Genomic DNA, 16,776 nt, shown 5'->3' on the forward strand with positions numbered 1-16,776 from the left:
TAGTTGTCGAACCCCAACTGATAAATCTCTTGAGTATTTTTAATTTATATTTTTGGTCCATAAAATCTCAAACAATTGGAAAAAAAAATGTCTTCATCTTTCCGCAGCGTCATGTTTGTCTTGTTTTGTCTGACCAACGGTCCAAATCCCCAAAGATATTTTGTTTTAATATCATAAAAGAGTAAGAAAACCAGCAAATATGCATGAGACAACCCAAAATGTATGCCATATTCGTTTGAAAGAATTACTTAATTAATGCCATTTTCTGCTAGTGGACAAATCAATTAATCGACTAATTGTTTAAGGTGTGATTGTATAAGTACAACATACTAATGCTTTTGCAAGGTCCATCGATGGTATTGATAAAGATGATATTGAAGCAGCAGCAGAAGACTAATTGCACACCTCAACATTGATCATTATATTAACAGATTGTGTGAATGTGAGGTGAGACCAATCATTGTGAGAACCTTTAGAAAGTAAAGAGTAGGATGAGAGGAAAGCAATGGAAGAGGTGATGATGATGGAGGAGTCGGGAGGTGGATCAATAGTGTGTGCGTGCACGTCTGAAAGAGAGAGAAAAAAACTATTGATCAGTGTAGAGTAGGTGAGAGCAGTCTGTGGCATGCAGATGCCAATTAGGAAGTACATAGAGACACACACACGCTGAATAGAGGAGGAAGAGAAAGGTGATGAGGATGCTTTCTCTCTGTGCTAAGAGGCTGCCTGTTGCTGCTTTCGCCAGGCTGTTGCCAGGGGATACAGTCGTCGAGGAGGGGGGGTGAAGACGGCAGAGGTGGAGAGGTGTGACGACAGCGATGAGAAGAGCTTTGTTTCGGTCGCTGATGCTTTTAATGAAATAACTTCAGCTCAGACTTTAAATGATTTTTATATTGAGGATGTGTTGTGCAGTGCTGATGTTGAGGTACATATTCAGTAAATTTGCCACATGAAAAAACGAGGAATTGAAAGAAAACGATGATCACAGATTCAGCATTTCCTCTTCGATTTTCATTCTTGGAAAGGTGAATATGGCATTTGTAGCAAAAAGTGACACTAAAAGCCTGCAGTAAAGTAATTAATATGTTTGTCTGTGTTAATAAACAATAACTTGCAGGTTTTATGGATTCATTTAAAGGAATAGTTTGACATTTTGAAATACCAGCAGACTCCAGGTGGTTTCTTGTTCCAGCCAAGAAAAAGTCTGGCATACATAACCCCCCAATAAAAGGGCAAATTGATATTTTTACTATTTGTTTTTTGTAAGGATCAAATGAACAAGATATAACTTGCTAATTACAGGCCGGTAGGCATATTTTGTTACGTTTGGGACAGAGCCAGGATAGCTGTTTCCTCCTGCTTCCAGTTTTTTATTCTAAGCTAAATAGCTAAGTATTTACATACAGATATGAGAGTCTATCGTCTCATCTAACTCTCGACAAGAAAGCGAATAAGCATATTTTTCAAGATGTCGAACAATTCCTTTATGACCTCATTTAAAGGTGCTAAATTTGAAATTCAGAGCATTAATATAGCAGCAAATAACTATGTAAAAATATAAAGGAGTAATGTCTACTTGAGCAGAGAATGAATACACTCTCCCTGTGTTTTTCTCTGTGCTTTGTTGACATCGCCGGGCCGGTTGTGCGTGCCCTTTAGTGCATACGAGCGTGCCCTACTGGTTAGCTCACAACTACCACTCTGCACTGCTCTCATACGACGGTTACTGCCAATAACGCCGTCCCACGTCATTGTCGTTAAAAGCCATGGTAACTCACACAGGGGATTCTGAGTATTTTGGCCAATTAATGCTCTTCTCAGGGCTGTTTACAGACCATGAGGTATTCACATCTCCCTCTCTCTCCTATTAGCTTTGTTGCATACTGCATATTAGGGCAGGACAAAAAGTAAACATGGCAGAAACATAACCTTGTTGGCAATATAGTGTATCATTATTTGTGAGAAACGGTATGCTTCTGAGCTCAAAATGAAACAGCTGCAGTCTTTACAGCTGCGTTCCAGTCTTTTTGTCGGCGGCGAAGGTCACTGAGAGAAAAGAAAGTGACCCTACAAAATATTTGATGGCAACAAAATTTAAACCAGCTGTGGCACTTAGAAATAATGATTGGGAACTTCAGTCCTTCATTGGCAAAATAACACTTTTAGATACTAAATTGTCAGAACAAAACAGGTACAGGATTAAAAACTGGAACTATTTTCTATCGAATAATGAAACGCGAAAGTGTGGAAAAATTATAGGAACAGTTTTGTACAGGTTTTTACAAACAAAAAGTAAGCGGCAAGACAATATCCCAGAGAAATAGATAATACAAAATCAAGCAAAAAAAGAAAATAACATTGATTTGTTTCACTTTTATCTGGTCTAGACTATAGAGCAGTAGTAGCGGCATCATATGTCAGAACAACATACACTCGCCACAAAGACAGAAATACAGTTGATACACAGCATGACCTTTGCTGCATGAAACCACAACTGAAATAGTTAAACAAAATGACATTAGACAAAGCTGCCTGTGCTCTGGTGTATGTTGTCTTTACTGTCTTGCTGTAATGTTTGGCTGCAGTTGTGAGGAATAACTTACTTTATGGACCCCCTGTGTCCACGCCATCACGGAGACACAGAGGGACACATGAGAACATGCTGTACTGCTCACACACACGTACTGTACACACTTGTCCAGACACTTTTCTCTCACACATACACTCGAGGGTTTCCTTTCAGATCCCCTCCAGTGTTAATAAGTGACAGGCTGAATCCTGTGAATCATCCATCCTGTCACATTTACCACTACCAAGCAACGTCTGAGATTGAGTCTGAGAGAAAAGAATAACCATACTTATATTATGGCATGCTTTTGCTCTTTGTGAATTCCATCTCAAACAAACAGATGTGATGTACAGACCTGTCCTTCCAAGCAAATCTTAGCTTGGGCTGTTTTGGGTTGATTAAATTACACAAACACATTCTTGCTCTTCAGGCTGAATCATTCCTGAGATCTGGGTGGTTAAATACATCAAAGTTATCTCGTTACAAATAATTTGAAGCGGTAATCTCAAGATTTCAGCTCTGAAAAACAAGTGACACCTTTATTATTATATTATATTATATTATTATTATTTAAATTAGGAGATAGGGGAGTGCAGGGTCGGGTTGGGACAGGGGGCAGTAGGGAAAGAGCCTTTTTAGTATTTTAGAAAGTAAGGCTGGGACGATACACCTATCTCCCGATTCAATACTATCACGATACACTGGTGCAGATTCGATATGTATTGCGATTTTTAAGTATCGCGATTCGATATTACGATTTTATTTACTTTTTTTAACACTAGACTATGGGAGAAAGTTTAATCATACACTTCTAGGGACTTTTACTTTGGAAATATCTAAATTAATAATGTAAAACTGTTTGATTTTCTGCGTATATGTAGTCAGAGATGTCCTGAAGTCAAATATATCAGTCATAGTCAAGAATTATTTATTACATTTTTCCAGTAACCCAAAAATCAAAGAATAAAGACTTTCCCTCACAAATTAGTGGTATTTTATTTTTAATTTATAAGGGACATATAATGTATAACACATAATGTTTTATACTTCTGGTGAATATAATCCAATCAATCTTATTTCCATATATTTATCTTGTATATACAGTTCCCTTTTGTTAACACCTTATTTTGAAAACCGGACATAGCCACACGTGTATACTTTCGCTAACTTCGCCAAGTCCATCGCTAGCTCTCCCGTTAGCTCCGTTCTCTTTATACATCCATGGTGAGCTCCGTCAGGGCCGTTTGAATGCATTTAACATAAATGTCAGTATATGGGTGCTCTACAGTTGTAGCGTCGGCCGATTTGACCACAGAGATGAGAGTGACGGCTTGGCTTGACCTCACGTTACCGCAATCCGATAATGTTTCCTGTCCATGACAGAGTTAGCATGCAGCTTTGGCCATGATGTCTAGCTCTGCTTTTCTTGGCAATGTGTGAAACCCAAAGTGTTTCCATACTTTACTGTATGTGTAGTGTTGGATTTAAAATGTGAGGGTGCAGGTCGTATCCACGTGGACCATCTGCCGTTTCCTACTTTCTTGTTGTGTCTCGCTGCGGTTTGTTTTGGTTTGTTAACTTCCTTCTACCTTCACATAGACTCAAATGAAGCAAATATATCGATTCTTGCATTAAAAAAATAACTATTCCTCACATTTTATTCACAGTTTTGAAATGTACATAGTGTAAGTACATCTTTGGCTCTTTATTTTTCTTCTACCATACTGTTTTTAGTTATACCACATACAAAACGCATATTGTTGGAAAGCTTATTTAAGTTGATGCTAGTGTTAGCTGTCTGTTTTTGTTGGTAGCCAGCACTTGAGTTTAAAGTGTGTCTGCTCTCCCTGGGACGGTTGGGACAGTTACTTAAGTTATTTTTTTGCTTTTTCTAGTGGATATTCATGTTGTCAGTGATGGCAAACAACCAGAGGCTGTGAGTTCTGTGCCTGTTGTTGCTAAAGCCCGAATTATACTCTGCATCCATGTGGCTACTAGAGTCTGAGGGTTCTTGTGATATGAAGTTTGTCATACATGCCAGTATATGCAGCCACTAATGTAGTATTTAGAACTGTGTACGTGTCCGCTAGTGTCCATCCATTCAGCCCTAAAAACAGACCTGTTTTTAGGGCTGAATGGAGCTGAGGAGCTGGATCTGATCTTCTTGCATCACAGGCTTTTTCTCACAGCTGAGATGTTAATTTTTCAGTTTCATGGCTAACTGGGACGCTTAATGTGGCCGTCGTTAATGTTATTAGTTACACCTGAGCTTGTGCTCGTTAAATTGTTCCACCTGTGTCCGCCTCACTCCCTCCCACCGCCTCTCTCAAAGATAATTCCAGTTAATTACTACCTGGCTCTTACTATTGTAGTTTTGCCCATCATTTTTTTTATCAGTGATAAAATTGATGACACAAGCAGTCAGATGATCATACCAGTTGTTAACAATCTCCCAGTTTAGTCGGACTGATTTGGGAGAAACAAACGAAGGCAAACAGTGAACTTGTCACCCAAACTGTCTGTTTAGAAACCAATTATTGTTTTTATCTTATTATTAAATTTACGCACAAATTAGCTCTTCTCGCAATTTATAGATGAGGCCTATTGTGAATTGGGTCACGATGGTTTTGTCATTTTTAAAAAGTTGGTCCGCAGAAAAAAAAGTTTGAGAAACACTGGTTTAGATAATAGGCTCTTTTCACAGCAACCATCTTGACATGTCATTACAGGGTACACACAGGTGTATTAATAACATTAATTAAGGCCCTGTTCCATTTAGGTGCATGCTGGCTCACTTGAATGGCTGCAGTGACACTAAATAGAACGGGACCATAATTAATTTGATCAACCTGTGTTTACCCTGAGATGCCATGTCCACATGGCTGCTGTGAAAAGAGCCTATCGGGCAAAGTTTTTGTTCTGTTGACAACCAACAGTTTGACCAGATTACAACCTGTCTGATCATCTGATAGCTAATTTCTTGCCCCGTCTTGCAAATACCAAAATAAGACCCAAGTTGTGACAAGTAATTATTAATTATCTTGAGAATGTTACTCTCCACCGTCGGTCTCGGGAGCGACAGGGGAGAACGATGAGACAGCAAACAGTGACTCATCATGTGTCATCATAGCCTCACAGTTACAGTGTGACTGTTGTTTTATTACAATGGGCCCAGTCTTGACTTCAGCTCCACTGTTGTGAGATACCAGCCTTTCCTGTAACCATTCAGCCTCTCAGCTGGGGCTCATAAGGTAACCCCGTTAGCAAAATGAAACTAGCATTCCTAGCATTATTTCACCATGTTCTGATGTGTGTGTGTGTGTTATCTAATAGACAAGACGACCAGCACAGAACAGAGTCTAACACTCCTGTCTTCAGGGACATTTCCCCTCTTGTTTTACCTCACTGTCACACACATACATGAGTTATTCCCCGCCGTCCTGTTCCCATCATTATACAACTGAACAGCTCCTTGAGGGTCCAAAACGCTCCTACTGTGTGCACGCGTGTGTTCATGTGCTTATTTGCCTGTATTGTGAAAGCGGTGGACTTTGTTTGTTTGTCTTTGTCAGGTTGAAGTCAAAATAATGATTCAGCAGTCATGAGTTGTGAGAGTGGATCTGCATTCGTCAATTTGATCATCGTAAATTAGATTTAATTTCTATGAGACATTCATGCAGAGGGAAGCAGCTGTGCTCTCGTGTGGAGGCCAGTGTGTGTGTGAGTGTGTGTGTATGCAGCACAGTGTCAGGAACTGCATCTATCACAGTTGTAGCTACCAGGGAAATCCTGCTTTTACTGCATATGCTGTACACTACATAAATACTGCAGTTTGCAAATACATCCAGTACTGTTACTGTCTATCAATGCAGCTGTGCTCCATGCTTGATAGCATCATTCTCAACAAATGATCATCCATTGACAGAAGTGGGTGATTGATTGATTGTAAGATATATTGCTGAAACGATTAGTCAGTTCATTGAATTTATGATTTATCATTTTACTCACTCATCAAGCAAAAATGCCAAATATTTGCTGGTTCCAGTGTGACGATTTGTAGCTATAATGATTAGGTTTAAACCACGTTGTACAGCAGAGATTCATTATCATTAGAGTAGAGTAGCAAATGATCATTATTTTCAGTTTTTCACAATTTTTATGCAAATGATATAGAAAAAAAAGAAAGAAATATAAGGCCAAATCTTCATCGCGAAAGAAACGATATAGAAAAATATATACGATAAGACATTTTTATAAAGTTTTGACGATATAGATCGTCATATTGCCCAGCCCTTTGCTGCTAATATATAATGATAGATAATTAGTAATAATATAATAATTTCTTTAATTTATATACTTGTATATTGAGTGTTTTTTGAGTGTGGGGCTGATGGTCAGAAAAACAAGCAATTTGAAGATACTACATGGGGTCCAATTGTGATGGACATTTTCCATTATTTTCTGATATAGTATTAACATTTAAATGATCAATAAAAAAAATAAAAAACGAATCAGGAGAGTCCATTAAGTCCATTGATCCAATTACATCCAATCCAATTAATCTAAAGTATTGAAAGTCTTCTGAGCTTTTTTGGTGTAACACAGTCAAAGTTCAATGACAAAATAATCAAACCTGAGTTAGATTAGCAGGTGTGAAATTTACCAAAGATCAGCAACTGTATTATGAATTCCTATCAATAAAAGTCTAGTTAAATAACACTTGAGAAACTGGGTTTCAGGACACTTTGGCAGGACTGCTGCTTATTGTATCAGGGGACTGAACCGAGATGTATTTTGAATAGACGAGTGTCCCTATTCGGAGGGTAATTGGGGAGTATAGATGGATGATTACTGTGGTATTGTGTGTTTCCCTCTTTAGCCGTGTTTGGCCCTGTATTTATTCCTTCCACTTCATTGTGTTAGTGTTTATATCTCAGGGCAGAGTAAACTTGGACCGAATCTCTATCGCGGAACAAACAGTGTTGATCTTAAGAAGAATTATTTGGCAAAAGAGACTGGTGGTATGTAAACGTCAACCTAACATTCACTTTTAAAAAAACAATAATGCATTTCTCTCATTTTATAAGGCAGGTTTTCCACTCATAATTACTTGCATGCACTCTCTGTCTCACACACACACACACACACTCCTCCATTCACACACCACCTATCACCCTGCGGTGGTACCCCACAGCGCCCCTGGGATCCCTTCAGATGCCAAACACTAAACATGGCCTTTCTGGGAAGTTATTGTTACGGTTATTTATAGGGCACAGTGGTGCTGGCAGAGAGGAGCAGGGAGAGAGGGATAAAAAAAAATCTCCTGTGTGTGTGTGAAAGACAGTGAGAGACATTGTGGTTACATATGCACCATAGGGTTTTGCCTGTGGCTCCGGCTGATATTTATAAGTCATGTTGGTACCAGAATATTTTGGGAGTCTCCCATGAGACCCCTGAGATAATATGTCTGACTTGTTCCATGATCTTTATACTTTGCTCCCTTTGTTATTTTCTCTCTCTCTCTCTCTGTCTCTCTCTCTCTGTCTGTCTGTGGGTGGCTTTTCACTTTTGTAGCACAAACCCTTCAATTGTTGCCATGAAATTTGGGGGAAACACTTTATGGAAAACTGTATTTTAGCTACTGATTTTGATTCATCTCATCAAGTGCAGAAAAGTAAAATACTACGTGAAATATATTTTTATATTTGTTGCAGAAGTTTTAAAAAATCAACTAACTCTTTTGATGTTTGATTTTTCTCTGTCTGCCCTTCATCGGTCTTTTTGTCACTGTGTGTCAGAGCAGCTCATTTCCTTGCATCCCTAAATCATGAGTCAATGTTAGAGTAAACAGCTGACTCATGCTTTGCCTCTGTGGACTTCCTGGCCTCAGAGACCTCTTATCCAGTCCTTGTGTGTGTGTGTGTGTGTGTGTGTGTGTGTGTGTGTGTGTGTGTGTGTGTGTGTGTGTGTGGGGGGGGGGGGGGGGGTGTCCTAAGTAATAAGCGGGGCCGTGTAATAAGCGGGATAATGTACAGCTAGCGGGTCATTGTTGTGACAGAAACCTTCGTCTGGGTTTCTTTCACAACAATGACCGCCTCGAAGTACATTATCCCTTACATGTTTGCAGCCTTGACTGTTTGCCTCCCTCATAATATTGTTTATCATATACCACACTGACATTTGAGATCTAATATTTCAGTCATACAGTTGAAGGAACTTAAAGCAGTAGGAACCAAAAAATTCAAAAGTACTTCGCTTCTCCAACAAGATTAGGCAAATTAGACCAATTGGATTAAAAAACTATGATGTAGTTTGAGAAGTAAGGCGAGACGGCAGTGATCATGATGTTCTCTGTGTTTGTGTTGTGTGACTGATGTTGGAAAGGAGACACGTAGAGGTAGAGATGAGGGATTTAAAATCCCAGAAAGTCAAAAGGTTCATCTGTAAAGTACAGAAAAACTGCTGAGCGTTTTTAAGTATTTTTTTTTCACTTTAAATCAGCAATTAAAGAATTACGATATACAGTTACGTTACAGCGATGTTTCTCCTGCTTGCTCATGCTCCATTCCACTCCCTCATAATGTTGCTTTGAAAGACATACCTCAGGAACAGGGACTGTTTCCGGGTCAGTCTGAACGGGGTCAGTTCCTGTCAAAGTGCATTTAAAGATCCTGAGTTCCAGGAAAGGTTCCTGCAGTTAAAAAAAAGCTGAGTCAAGTCAAAGCCAAGTTGATGCCAAAATTCTGAAAACGGGACGGTACTCGTTTTTCAACAGTACCGCAGATACCGCAGGGCTTGAGAAAAATGTCCCTGATAAAGTTACATTATGAACAACAAATCTGTGTTGAAATCGGCAGGAGGACAGCTAGTTAACGTTAGCAGCATAGTCCTGCTTGGCTTAATAACGGAGCTAATGGCTAATGTACTGAGGTTGCATTGATTTACATTATGATACATACTCTGTTCAGTAAAAATGAGTATTAGGCGAAGGTCAATTATAACGTTATCATGATGTGTTCAATTGTAAAATTTAGTTTTTGGTGAGAAACTGGAGGCGGATCATCAGTGATTAATAATAAATTTGCAAAAACCAGTATGCCAAAGGTAATAAAGGAGTGGATGTTGAAGTACATGGGATTTATCGTTTTACTTTTGTTTTTTACCGTGGTATCAAATTGGTATCGAGAATTTCACTGGTATTCGTATTGACTATTAAACTTCTGGTATCGTGACATCCCTAATGTGTCTTCAGTATAAGTTCAAAGCCAGGCTGACTTGTTTCATTTGAATCTGCTTCAAGGTTTTTGACTCCATTTATCCACTCTCTTTTAAATTATTTTCCATTTCGCTGTCATGCAGCCTAATACAGCAGCTGTGAGACCCATCAGTCACGCATTGTTAAGGGAATCAAGGCTGCAACTATTTAAACATTAAACCCTGAAACTTTCAAAGCTCAACCCTCCAACAGATCATAACAAGGTTGTCCTCCTTTAGACAACCAGTGATCCTGGTTACCTTATTTACACACAAGTCTTCATTAATTCAAGCTGGACATACAATATATAGTCTGTAGGAGTTCTGTTAAGCGTCTTTAAATGAAATTTTCTGATCTGTCCTTGTGTCTTGAAAACAGGGAAGGTTTCCACACTTTTTGTATGGCGGTAGTTGGTTAAAGCACGAACCAAATGGCAGAAAGGGTCACTTTTCATTGTTGTTTTAAATGGATAGTTGTTTCAATGAAGGTACAGACAAGACACATACTGGAAGAGAGAGGAGTGTGACATGCAAAGTCAGACATGGGATAGTGCAGTTTTGTGATATGATTATTAATCATTGAGTAAACAGACGACCCTGACTAAGTGACATGTTTTATGGATATTTCATATTATATTCAATGCATAACAATAACAGTACAGAACAACTGATAAACTGTACAATTAACCCAAATAGTGAACGCAATAACTGCAGGAAGTTTGTGTAAAACGAGCGATTTGGATTCATTTTGAGCAGATTATTTGAATATTGCATCAGAGATGAGTTTTCCTGTTATTTATTGGGACTTGTAATACAATTCTCTTTCTTTATTTTGTATTTTTTTGTATTTTTAACGATCATACATATTTAATAGGCTTCTTTTTTTGACAAATTCAGTGTTTTCTTCTCCCTGATGCTTGGCCATTGTTCTATTAGCTCTTTGGTTGTTTTAACTACATGTTTAATGCAGGACGAGGCTGTTTAGCAGAGAGGGAAGGCTCTGTGAATATAACTTGTGTTCAGGTCTTCACCGTGCCCTTATCCCGTTCCTGTTTATATATTAAATAATAATCAAAAATTAAAAATAACTATCATTTAGTTTTCACAAAGATGAATGAAATGCTGAGACAAAGGCCAACTGTATATTTAAGAAAGTTGTCCCTTAAAGTCAGGACCCCATGTGAAGCTTTGGCGACCTCTAGTGGGGGTCCGGACCTCTGTGAGACTTCTGTGTTGTCTGAAACACGACAACCTGACATCTGGCTCTTAAACATTGTAAACTGGACTGAATTCAAATAAAGCTTTAATTTCTTACACGACTTTTCAAGGTCACAGTGTTTTACAAAAAGGTTCATTCCAATTTACTTTATTCCAGTCCATATTAAGACTCATTTATTACATTTGTGCATGTCAGTGTTTGTGTGTGTTTGGGTGCTGTTCTGTCTTGTCTTTAGTAACTAATGACAGTATACATACATGATAAATATTAATATAAATGCATTGATGATTGACATTCTTCTGTTTTCACAGGACATGAGGAAACATGTGATAATGACCCTCTTGGACACGGAGCAGTCATATGTGGAGTCACTACGCAGTCTCATCCAGGTAACACACACACACTCACACAGAAACACAACTTCACATACTCATACACACAGTTCACCTCAGCTATTCTTACATCTCTAGTTTAATGAGAGTGCAACGTTCACTGACAGACACACACCATCTTATTGAGCGTTTTTCCATCACACACACACACACACACACGCGCGCACACACACACACAGAAACAAACACAGCATTGTGCCTTCACAGATTGCTGAGGACGTGAATAACAAATGTAGGTAACAAAGGAATTATGTAATCCACTTATTGTCATTCATCCTGTCAGGCTAATCTGCTAACCCCATCACATCTAACTGTCATCAGCATTGTCCGCCCGCCCACACACACACACACACACACACACACACACACACACACACACACACACACACACACACACACTCTCTCTCACACCTATAACCAACACCTATCTCTTCCAACAGCTAACTCACCTTTACCCCAAATCTTAGCTGCATCCCTCTCTCTCTCTCTCTCTCTCTCTCTCTCTCTCTCTCTCTCTCTCTCTCTCTGTCACACACACACACACACACTCCCCATCCCTACCTATTGTATAACCTGCCATCATTCACCGTGTGTGTGGGCGAACAGTGTGTGTGCTTGCATACATCTGTGTGAAATGCGTGTGTGTGTGTGTGTTTGATTGTGCACGCACATCCCACATGCACGTTGACTTTTCTGTGCTTCTCCCTATGCATGCGTTTCTGTGTGTGGCCACAAAGTGAATAATCCTGGGCTGTGTTCCCATGGCGACACAGGGAAAGTAAGTGTTACCACGGTGACTGCAGTGAGAGTGCAGATCCCTGAAGGAGGGTGTCAGATGTGGTTCAGCTGAGACAGCTCTACAGCGGCGCGGTCCCAAGTTGAAATCTGACTCTTTGCGGTTTCTTTTTTTGGGGGGACTTAGCAAGATTTCTGTGAATACTATACATATTATTCAGTTTTTGTTGCACAGCTTAGTCAGTTGAGGTAGGAACAGATACCTAGTCTGACGTAAATAAATATGAGCTGTACTAATCAATGTTTTTATAATAACAGTGGATCAAATGGCTACATGTTAGGGATGTCAAGATGAGGAAATATAAACTTGTGACAACCGGTGTTGCCGATTACACCGGACATTGTACAAGAAAAGGTGACGCTCATTATCTGTAGAGCCTACTACATGTATGTGACAGATGTCGCATATATTGTCAAACACCAGGCTGTTCTTATACACCGTTCATACCTATACCTACAAAAAGGAATGTACTGTAATTTGTCACATGTTGCTGGACATTCGTAGGAGAACGCACAGAAAATTAGGGATGACTTTTCATAAGATATCATACGAACCGTTGTATGAGGATACGTTGCAAACACATACACTGTAGTTATCACAGACTCTGCAGTCCCCGACAGCGATACTTAGCATTTTAGCATCTTTAGCTCATTGGTTTTACGGCCCGCAACTTTACTTTATTGGTTCACTCTCACCGTTCTCTGTGTTGTTTCCAGACATAGCAGGTAGATGCTTTCAGCAAATAAGCCCTAAAACTCCACTGCACACTATCTGCTGTACACATAGAGACTAGCTGGTGAACATAATTGAGCATTTAGCAGCTAAAGAGCCAGATATTTCCTTTGTCTTTCAGGAGGAGGAGACCAAAAAAGAGCTAAAAGAAGAGCAAATATTGTACTTAGATGAATGTGTGACATAATCAGTGCTGAGTCTGTTGAACCCAGTGCTCTGTCAGTCTAAATCGTACTACCCGGAGTAGAGGAGGGGATTATTTATTGGAAAGTAGCCTAACTTTTAGGTGGTTGAAACGGTCCAATGGTAGAAAAAGTAGCCCAAATTATCACAACCGACCCAAAACAAATTTTACCCACCCAATTAAATAAAACGTAGCCAAACTGGTTGGTTTTCACCTGAGAGAAAATGACAAGCAGAGCAATCTACATTTTTAGTTAGGCAAAAAGGAAATCAAATGTAATATGTGTAAGAGAGACACATCTGAATTTCATTTGTAATTCAGATAAATCATATATAGACATTGTGGGAATGAAACACAGGTTAACGTCAGATGTGTCTGTATATGACACCGTACTCCACCCGTCACAAAGCAACACTGACATCATCAGTTTGTACAGATATGTGACGTCATTGATGACCCACGTAGCGATCGCTCATCTTCCACTCTTCCTGACTTGACACCCTCCTCTCTCTCTGTGCTCTGGTAAAGAACAACACTGCTGTGCAATACTTTCACTAATGAGCAGCAATAAATGTTAGTGCACACGATTAGTTGATACTGAAAACAGCACGATACCAAACATCCAACCTACCTGCACTGTAGATTTCAAGATGAGCCACAACATCGCATCTAAGAAGCTTTTTTGAACCAAAATCATCACCTCTGAATGCTTCACTATGAAGATAAAGTTAGCACTTCCAGGCAGATACTGAGCTCTTATGTAACGTATTTCTAAGAGAAATTAGTTGAAGGAAGCTGCTGCTTTGAAATGATCTCAAATCCCTCTTTGTCCCAACTTCCTTAAATGCAAATGTTTTAACCAGCAGATTAGATTAATCATCAAATGTGTCATGAAGTCAGGCAGTGAGCAGCGCACAGCTGACTGGATTTAACAGCTTCTGGAGTCTCTGGGTCACATCTGACTGAGTCTATTTTAGACACTAAATTGAATCTCTAAATTTCTCTCAACTTTAATGGATTGCAGTGTCTATGAGACAGAGGGCATCAGAGTCCGCTGCTGAAAACCTGCTGAATCCACACAAGCTGATTTTATTGTGTGTATGGAGATGCCTTGAAACCCTAGCAAAAAAAGAAAAGAAAAGGAAATAGAGTTATTAGGAGAAGAATAAGAGAGGAATAAATGGGCATGGATTTATATGCAGATTACAGATTACATGCACAAAAAAACACAATACTCCCACTAACAAAAACAATCAAAAATCTGTACCACATTCAAATCATAACTTCTGTTTCATATGTTAATGCCTGTATATTTTGTGTTACACCTTTGTCTGTATAATTTGTCACCTGTTTGTACTATGTCACAATGACAAAAACAAAAACAAAAATGAAAGAAACCATCACTGCTGGATGACATGTTTTATCTGACTTCGATGATTTGAAATGGTCTGTAACTAACTGGTTGTCTTGTCCCCTCAGGGCTACATGCGTCCTCTCAAACAGCCGGACAGCGGCATAGTGGACCCTCTGCTGGTGGACGAGATGTTCTACCAGATCCCGGAGATCCTGGAGCACCACGAGCACTTCCTGGAGCAAGTCGCCGGCTGCGTCAGCCAATGGCACGACAGACAGACTGTCGGACACCTCCTCATCCAATCAGTGAGTAGACATGACGATAAGTGTCCTCTCCTGCTATCTTTAATGATTAGAAATATAATTCATATGTGGATTTCTTATGGGTTTGAACTTTACATACAAGTAGTCACGATTTCAGAGGGAGATACCAGCTATTTTACACTTCTGGGGGTCACTTATTGTTTGACTTTGGATGGAATTAGTCTGAATTCGAGGATGCATTATTACATGTAATGCTCTCTCATTTCATCCAGCTGCTCCGCTGTTACCTTCCCTGACTTAAGTCTTTTGTCATGCAGATGCACACACACCTTAAACTTGACAGAGGAAGAGAAATCTAGCTGGGTAAATCAGCAGATTTGTTGTTTACATGATGTTTAAGAGAACAGGCTACTGTGGAAAGTCAACTGTAAGCAAGTGACTTTAGTGCCTTCATAGTGATCTCTTCTTCGTGCTGCAGGAATGTATTCAGTATATGTTACCGTTGTTAGTTTGTGTATGTGACATGTTAGGTGAGTGTGTGAGATAGTTAACCTCTGACAGTAGCAGTAATCTCTTTACTTCTCTGTCTTGAAATCCTAAACTTTGTGTTATAATGTGACAGTATGAATTATAGTTAGTACATCCTTAAGCTAGAATCAACAGTAACTAATGAACAGCCCAGTTAAAAGTACAACTCATTCTGTTAAAAAGATGCAGTGCACTTTGCTTCTCTGGGACAATTTTATTGCTTCATTGTATATTTGTTTTTGTTAACCCTGCAAGATAAGATAAGGGCAGAATTTTACTGCCATTTCCACATCACCTTAAATCATCTTGAATCGGTAAACCAGCTATTTTGAAGAGATACATGTTTGATAAATCACAGCAACTTTCATATTAGATTCAAGCTACGATTATCAGAACAATACAAACATTCAGGCTCCCTCATGTGGCTCAAACGTGTACTGCAGACATAAATGTTACATAAAAGACTATGGAAGAAATTCTGCAAATTTATTTGGCGACCCTAATAAAATGTCCTGCGACCCCAGTCTTTGGGAATGACTGGAATAAGCAGTCTTTAAAAGCATTATTGACAGCAGAGTGGACTGAAAGGAAGCTGTTATTATTATTATTATTATAGAGACAGTCCATAGTTGGCAACACTGGTTTAATATTTTCTTTTCCCGGTGACCTCTCGTCGACCCATTTCAAGTTTCCCATGACCCCGATGGTGGCTCTTTGAAAAACAGCACTCTAAAACATCAGTGTTGGGCTAAATGTCAGGTTTCAGTCTTGAAAGAATGTAAGAGTAAAGGACTTCATGTCTCGGCTAACCAATAACATAAAGTCAAAACAACCACATATTCCAGTTTCTTCATAGACACAGCAATAGACCAGAATGCATTGCGGCTACAGCTTTTGTTTATTGTTGAGTGGGGAAAAACCCCTCACTCTCTTGCTATGTTAATGCTATTGTTATCCCTCGGCAGCACCTCACGGCTTGAATGAAACCGTTTCACAAACTCACTGGAGACACAAACTGTCACTTAAGGACAATGTGGGAAATGGAGAAACTGAATTACAAGCAGATGAAGAAGGAGGTTGAGGAAAGGTTGCTGAAATTACCTAATTTTACTAACGTTACACTTCATACCTCCTGAGATCAATTCACTGATTCTTTATATATAAATTGTTAAAGGTTATATATTGATATGTTTTTCCTTTAAAGAGAAAGGTACAATATAGCAACAGAAGAACATAATGTAAATTGTTTCAAGCAGAAAAGCGAGAATTGCGAGTTTCTCTCCTGTTTAGTTGAAGCTGTTGCAGATCCTCCACACTATTCCTCCCTCCCCCGCTTCCTCCTCTCCGTCGCAGCTTTTAACGTGCAGCAGCTGCAGTGTGCTTCAGGCCTCGTTGGCGCAGTAGGCAGCGCGTCAGTCTCATAATCTGAAGGTCGTGAGTTCGAGCCTCACACGGGGCATAGTCTTTTGTTCAGGTGGCTGCTGT

The 16,776-nt window shown here is 39.4% G+C and overlaps 1 protein-coding gene and 1 non-coding gene across 2 annotated transcripts in view; both read left to right on the top strand.

The window, feature by feature from the left end:
• Positions 1-16,776, top strand: part of arhgef17 (Rho guanine nucleotide exchange factor (GEF) 17) — a 71,268-nt gene that overhangs the window by 39,531 nt on the left and 14,961 nt on the right. Inside the window, exons 2-3 of the mRNA XM_074641878.1 lie at positions 11,354-11,431; positions 14,626-14,805. Coding sequence (XP_074497979.1) covers positions 11,354-11,431; positions 14,626-14,805 — 258 coding nt within the window. The remainder of the gene's footprint in view (positions 1-11,353; positions 11,432-14,625; positions 14,806-16,776) is intronic.
• Positions 16,678-16,750, top strand: trnam-cau (transfer RNA methionine (anticodon CAU)). Its single transcript has one exon. It is a non-coding gene; the product is annotated as a tRNA-Met (tRNA).

The sequence above is a fragment of the Sebastes fasciatus genome, chromosome 7 (genome assembly GCF_043250625.1).
Source record: "Sebastes fasciatus isolate fSebFas1 chromosome 7, fSebFas1.pri, whole genome shotgun sequence".
NCBI lineage: Eukaryota > Metazoa > Chordata > Actinopteri > Perciformes > Sebastidae > Sebastes > Sebastes fasciatus.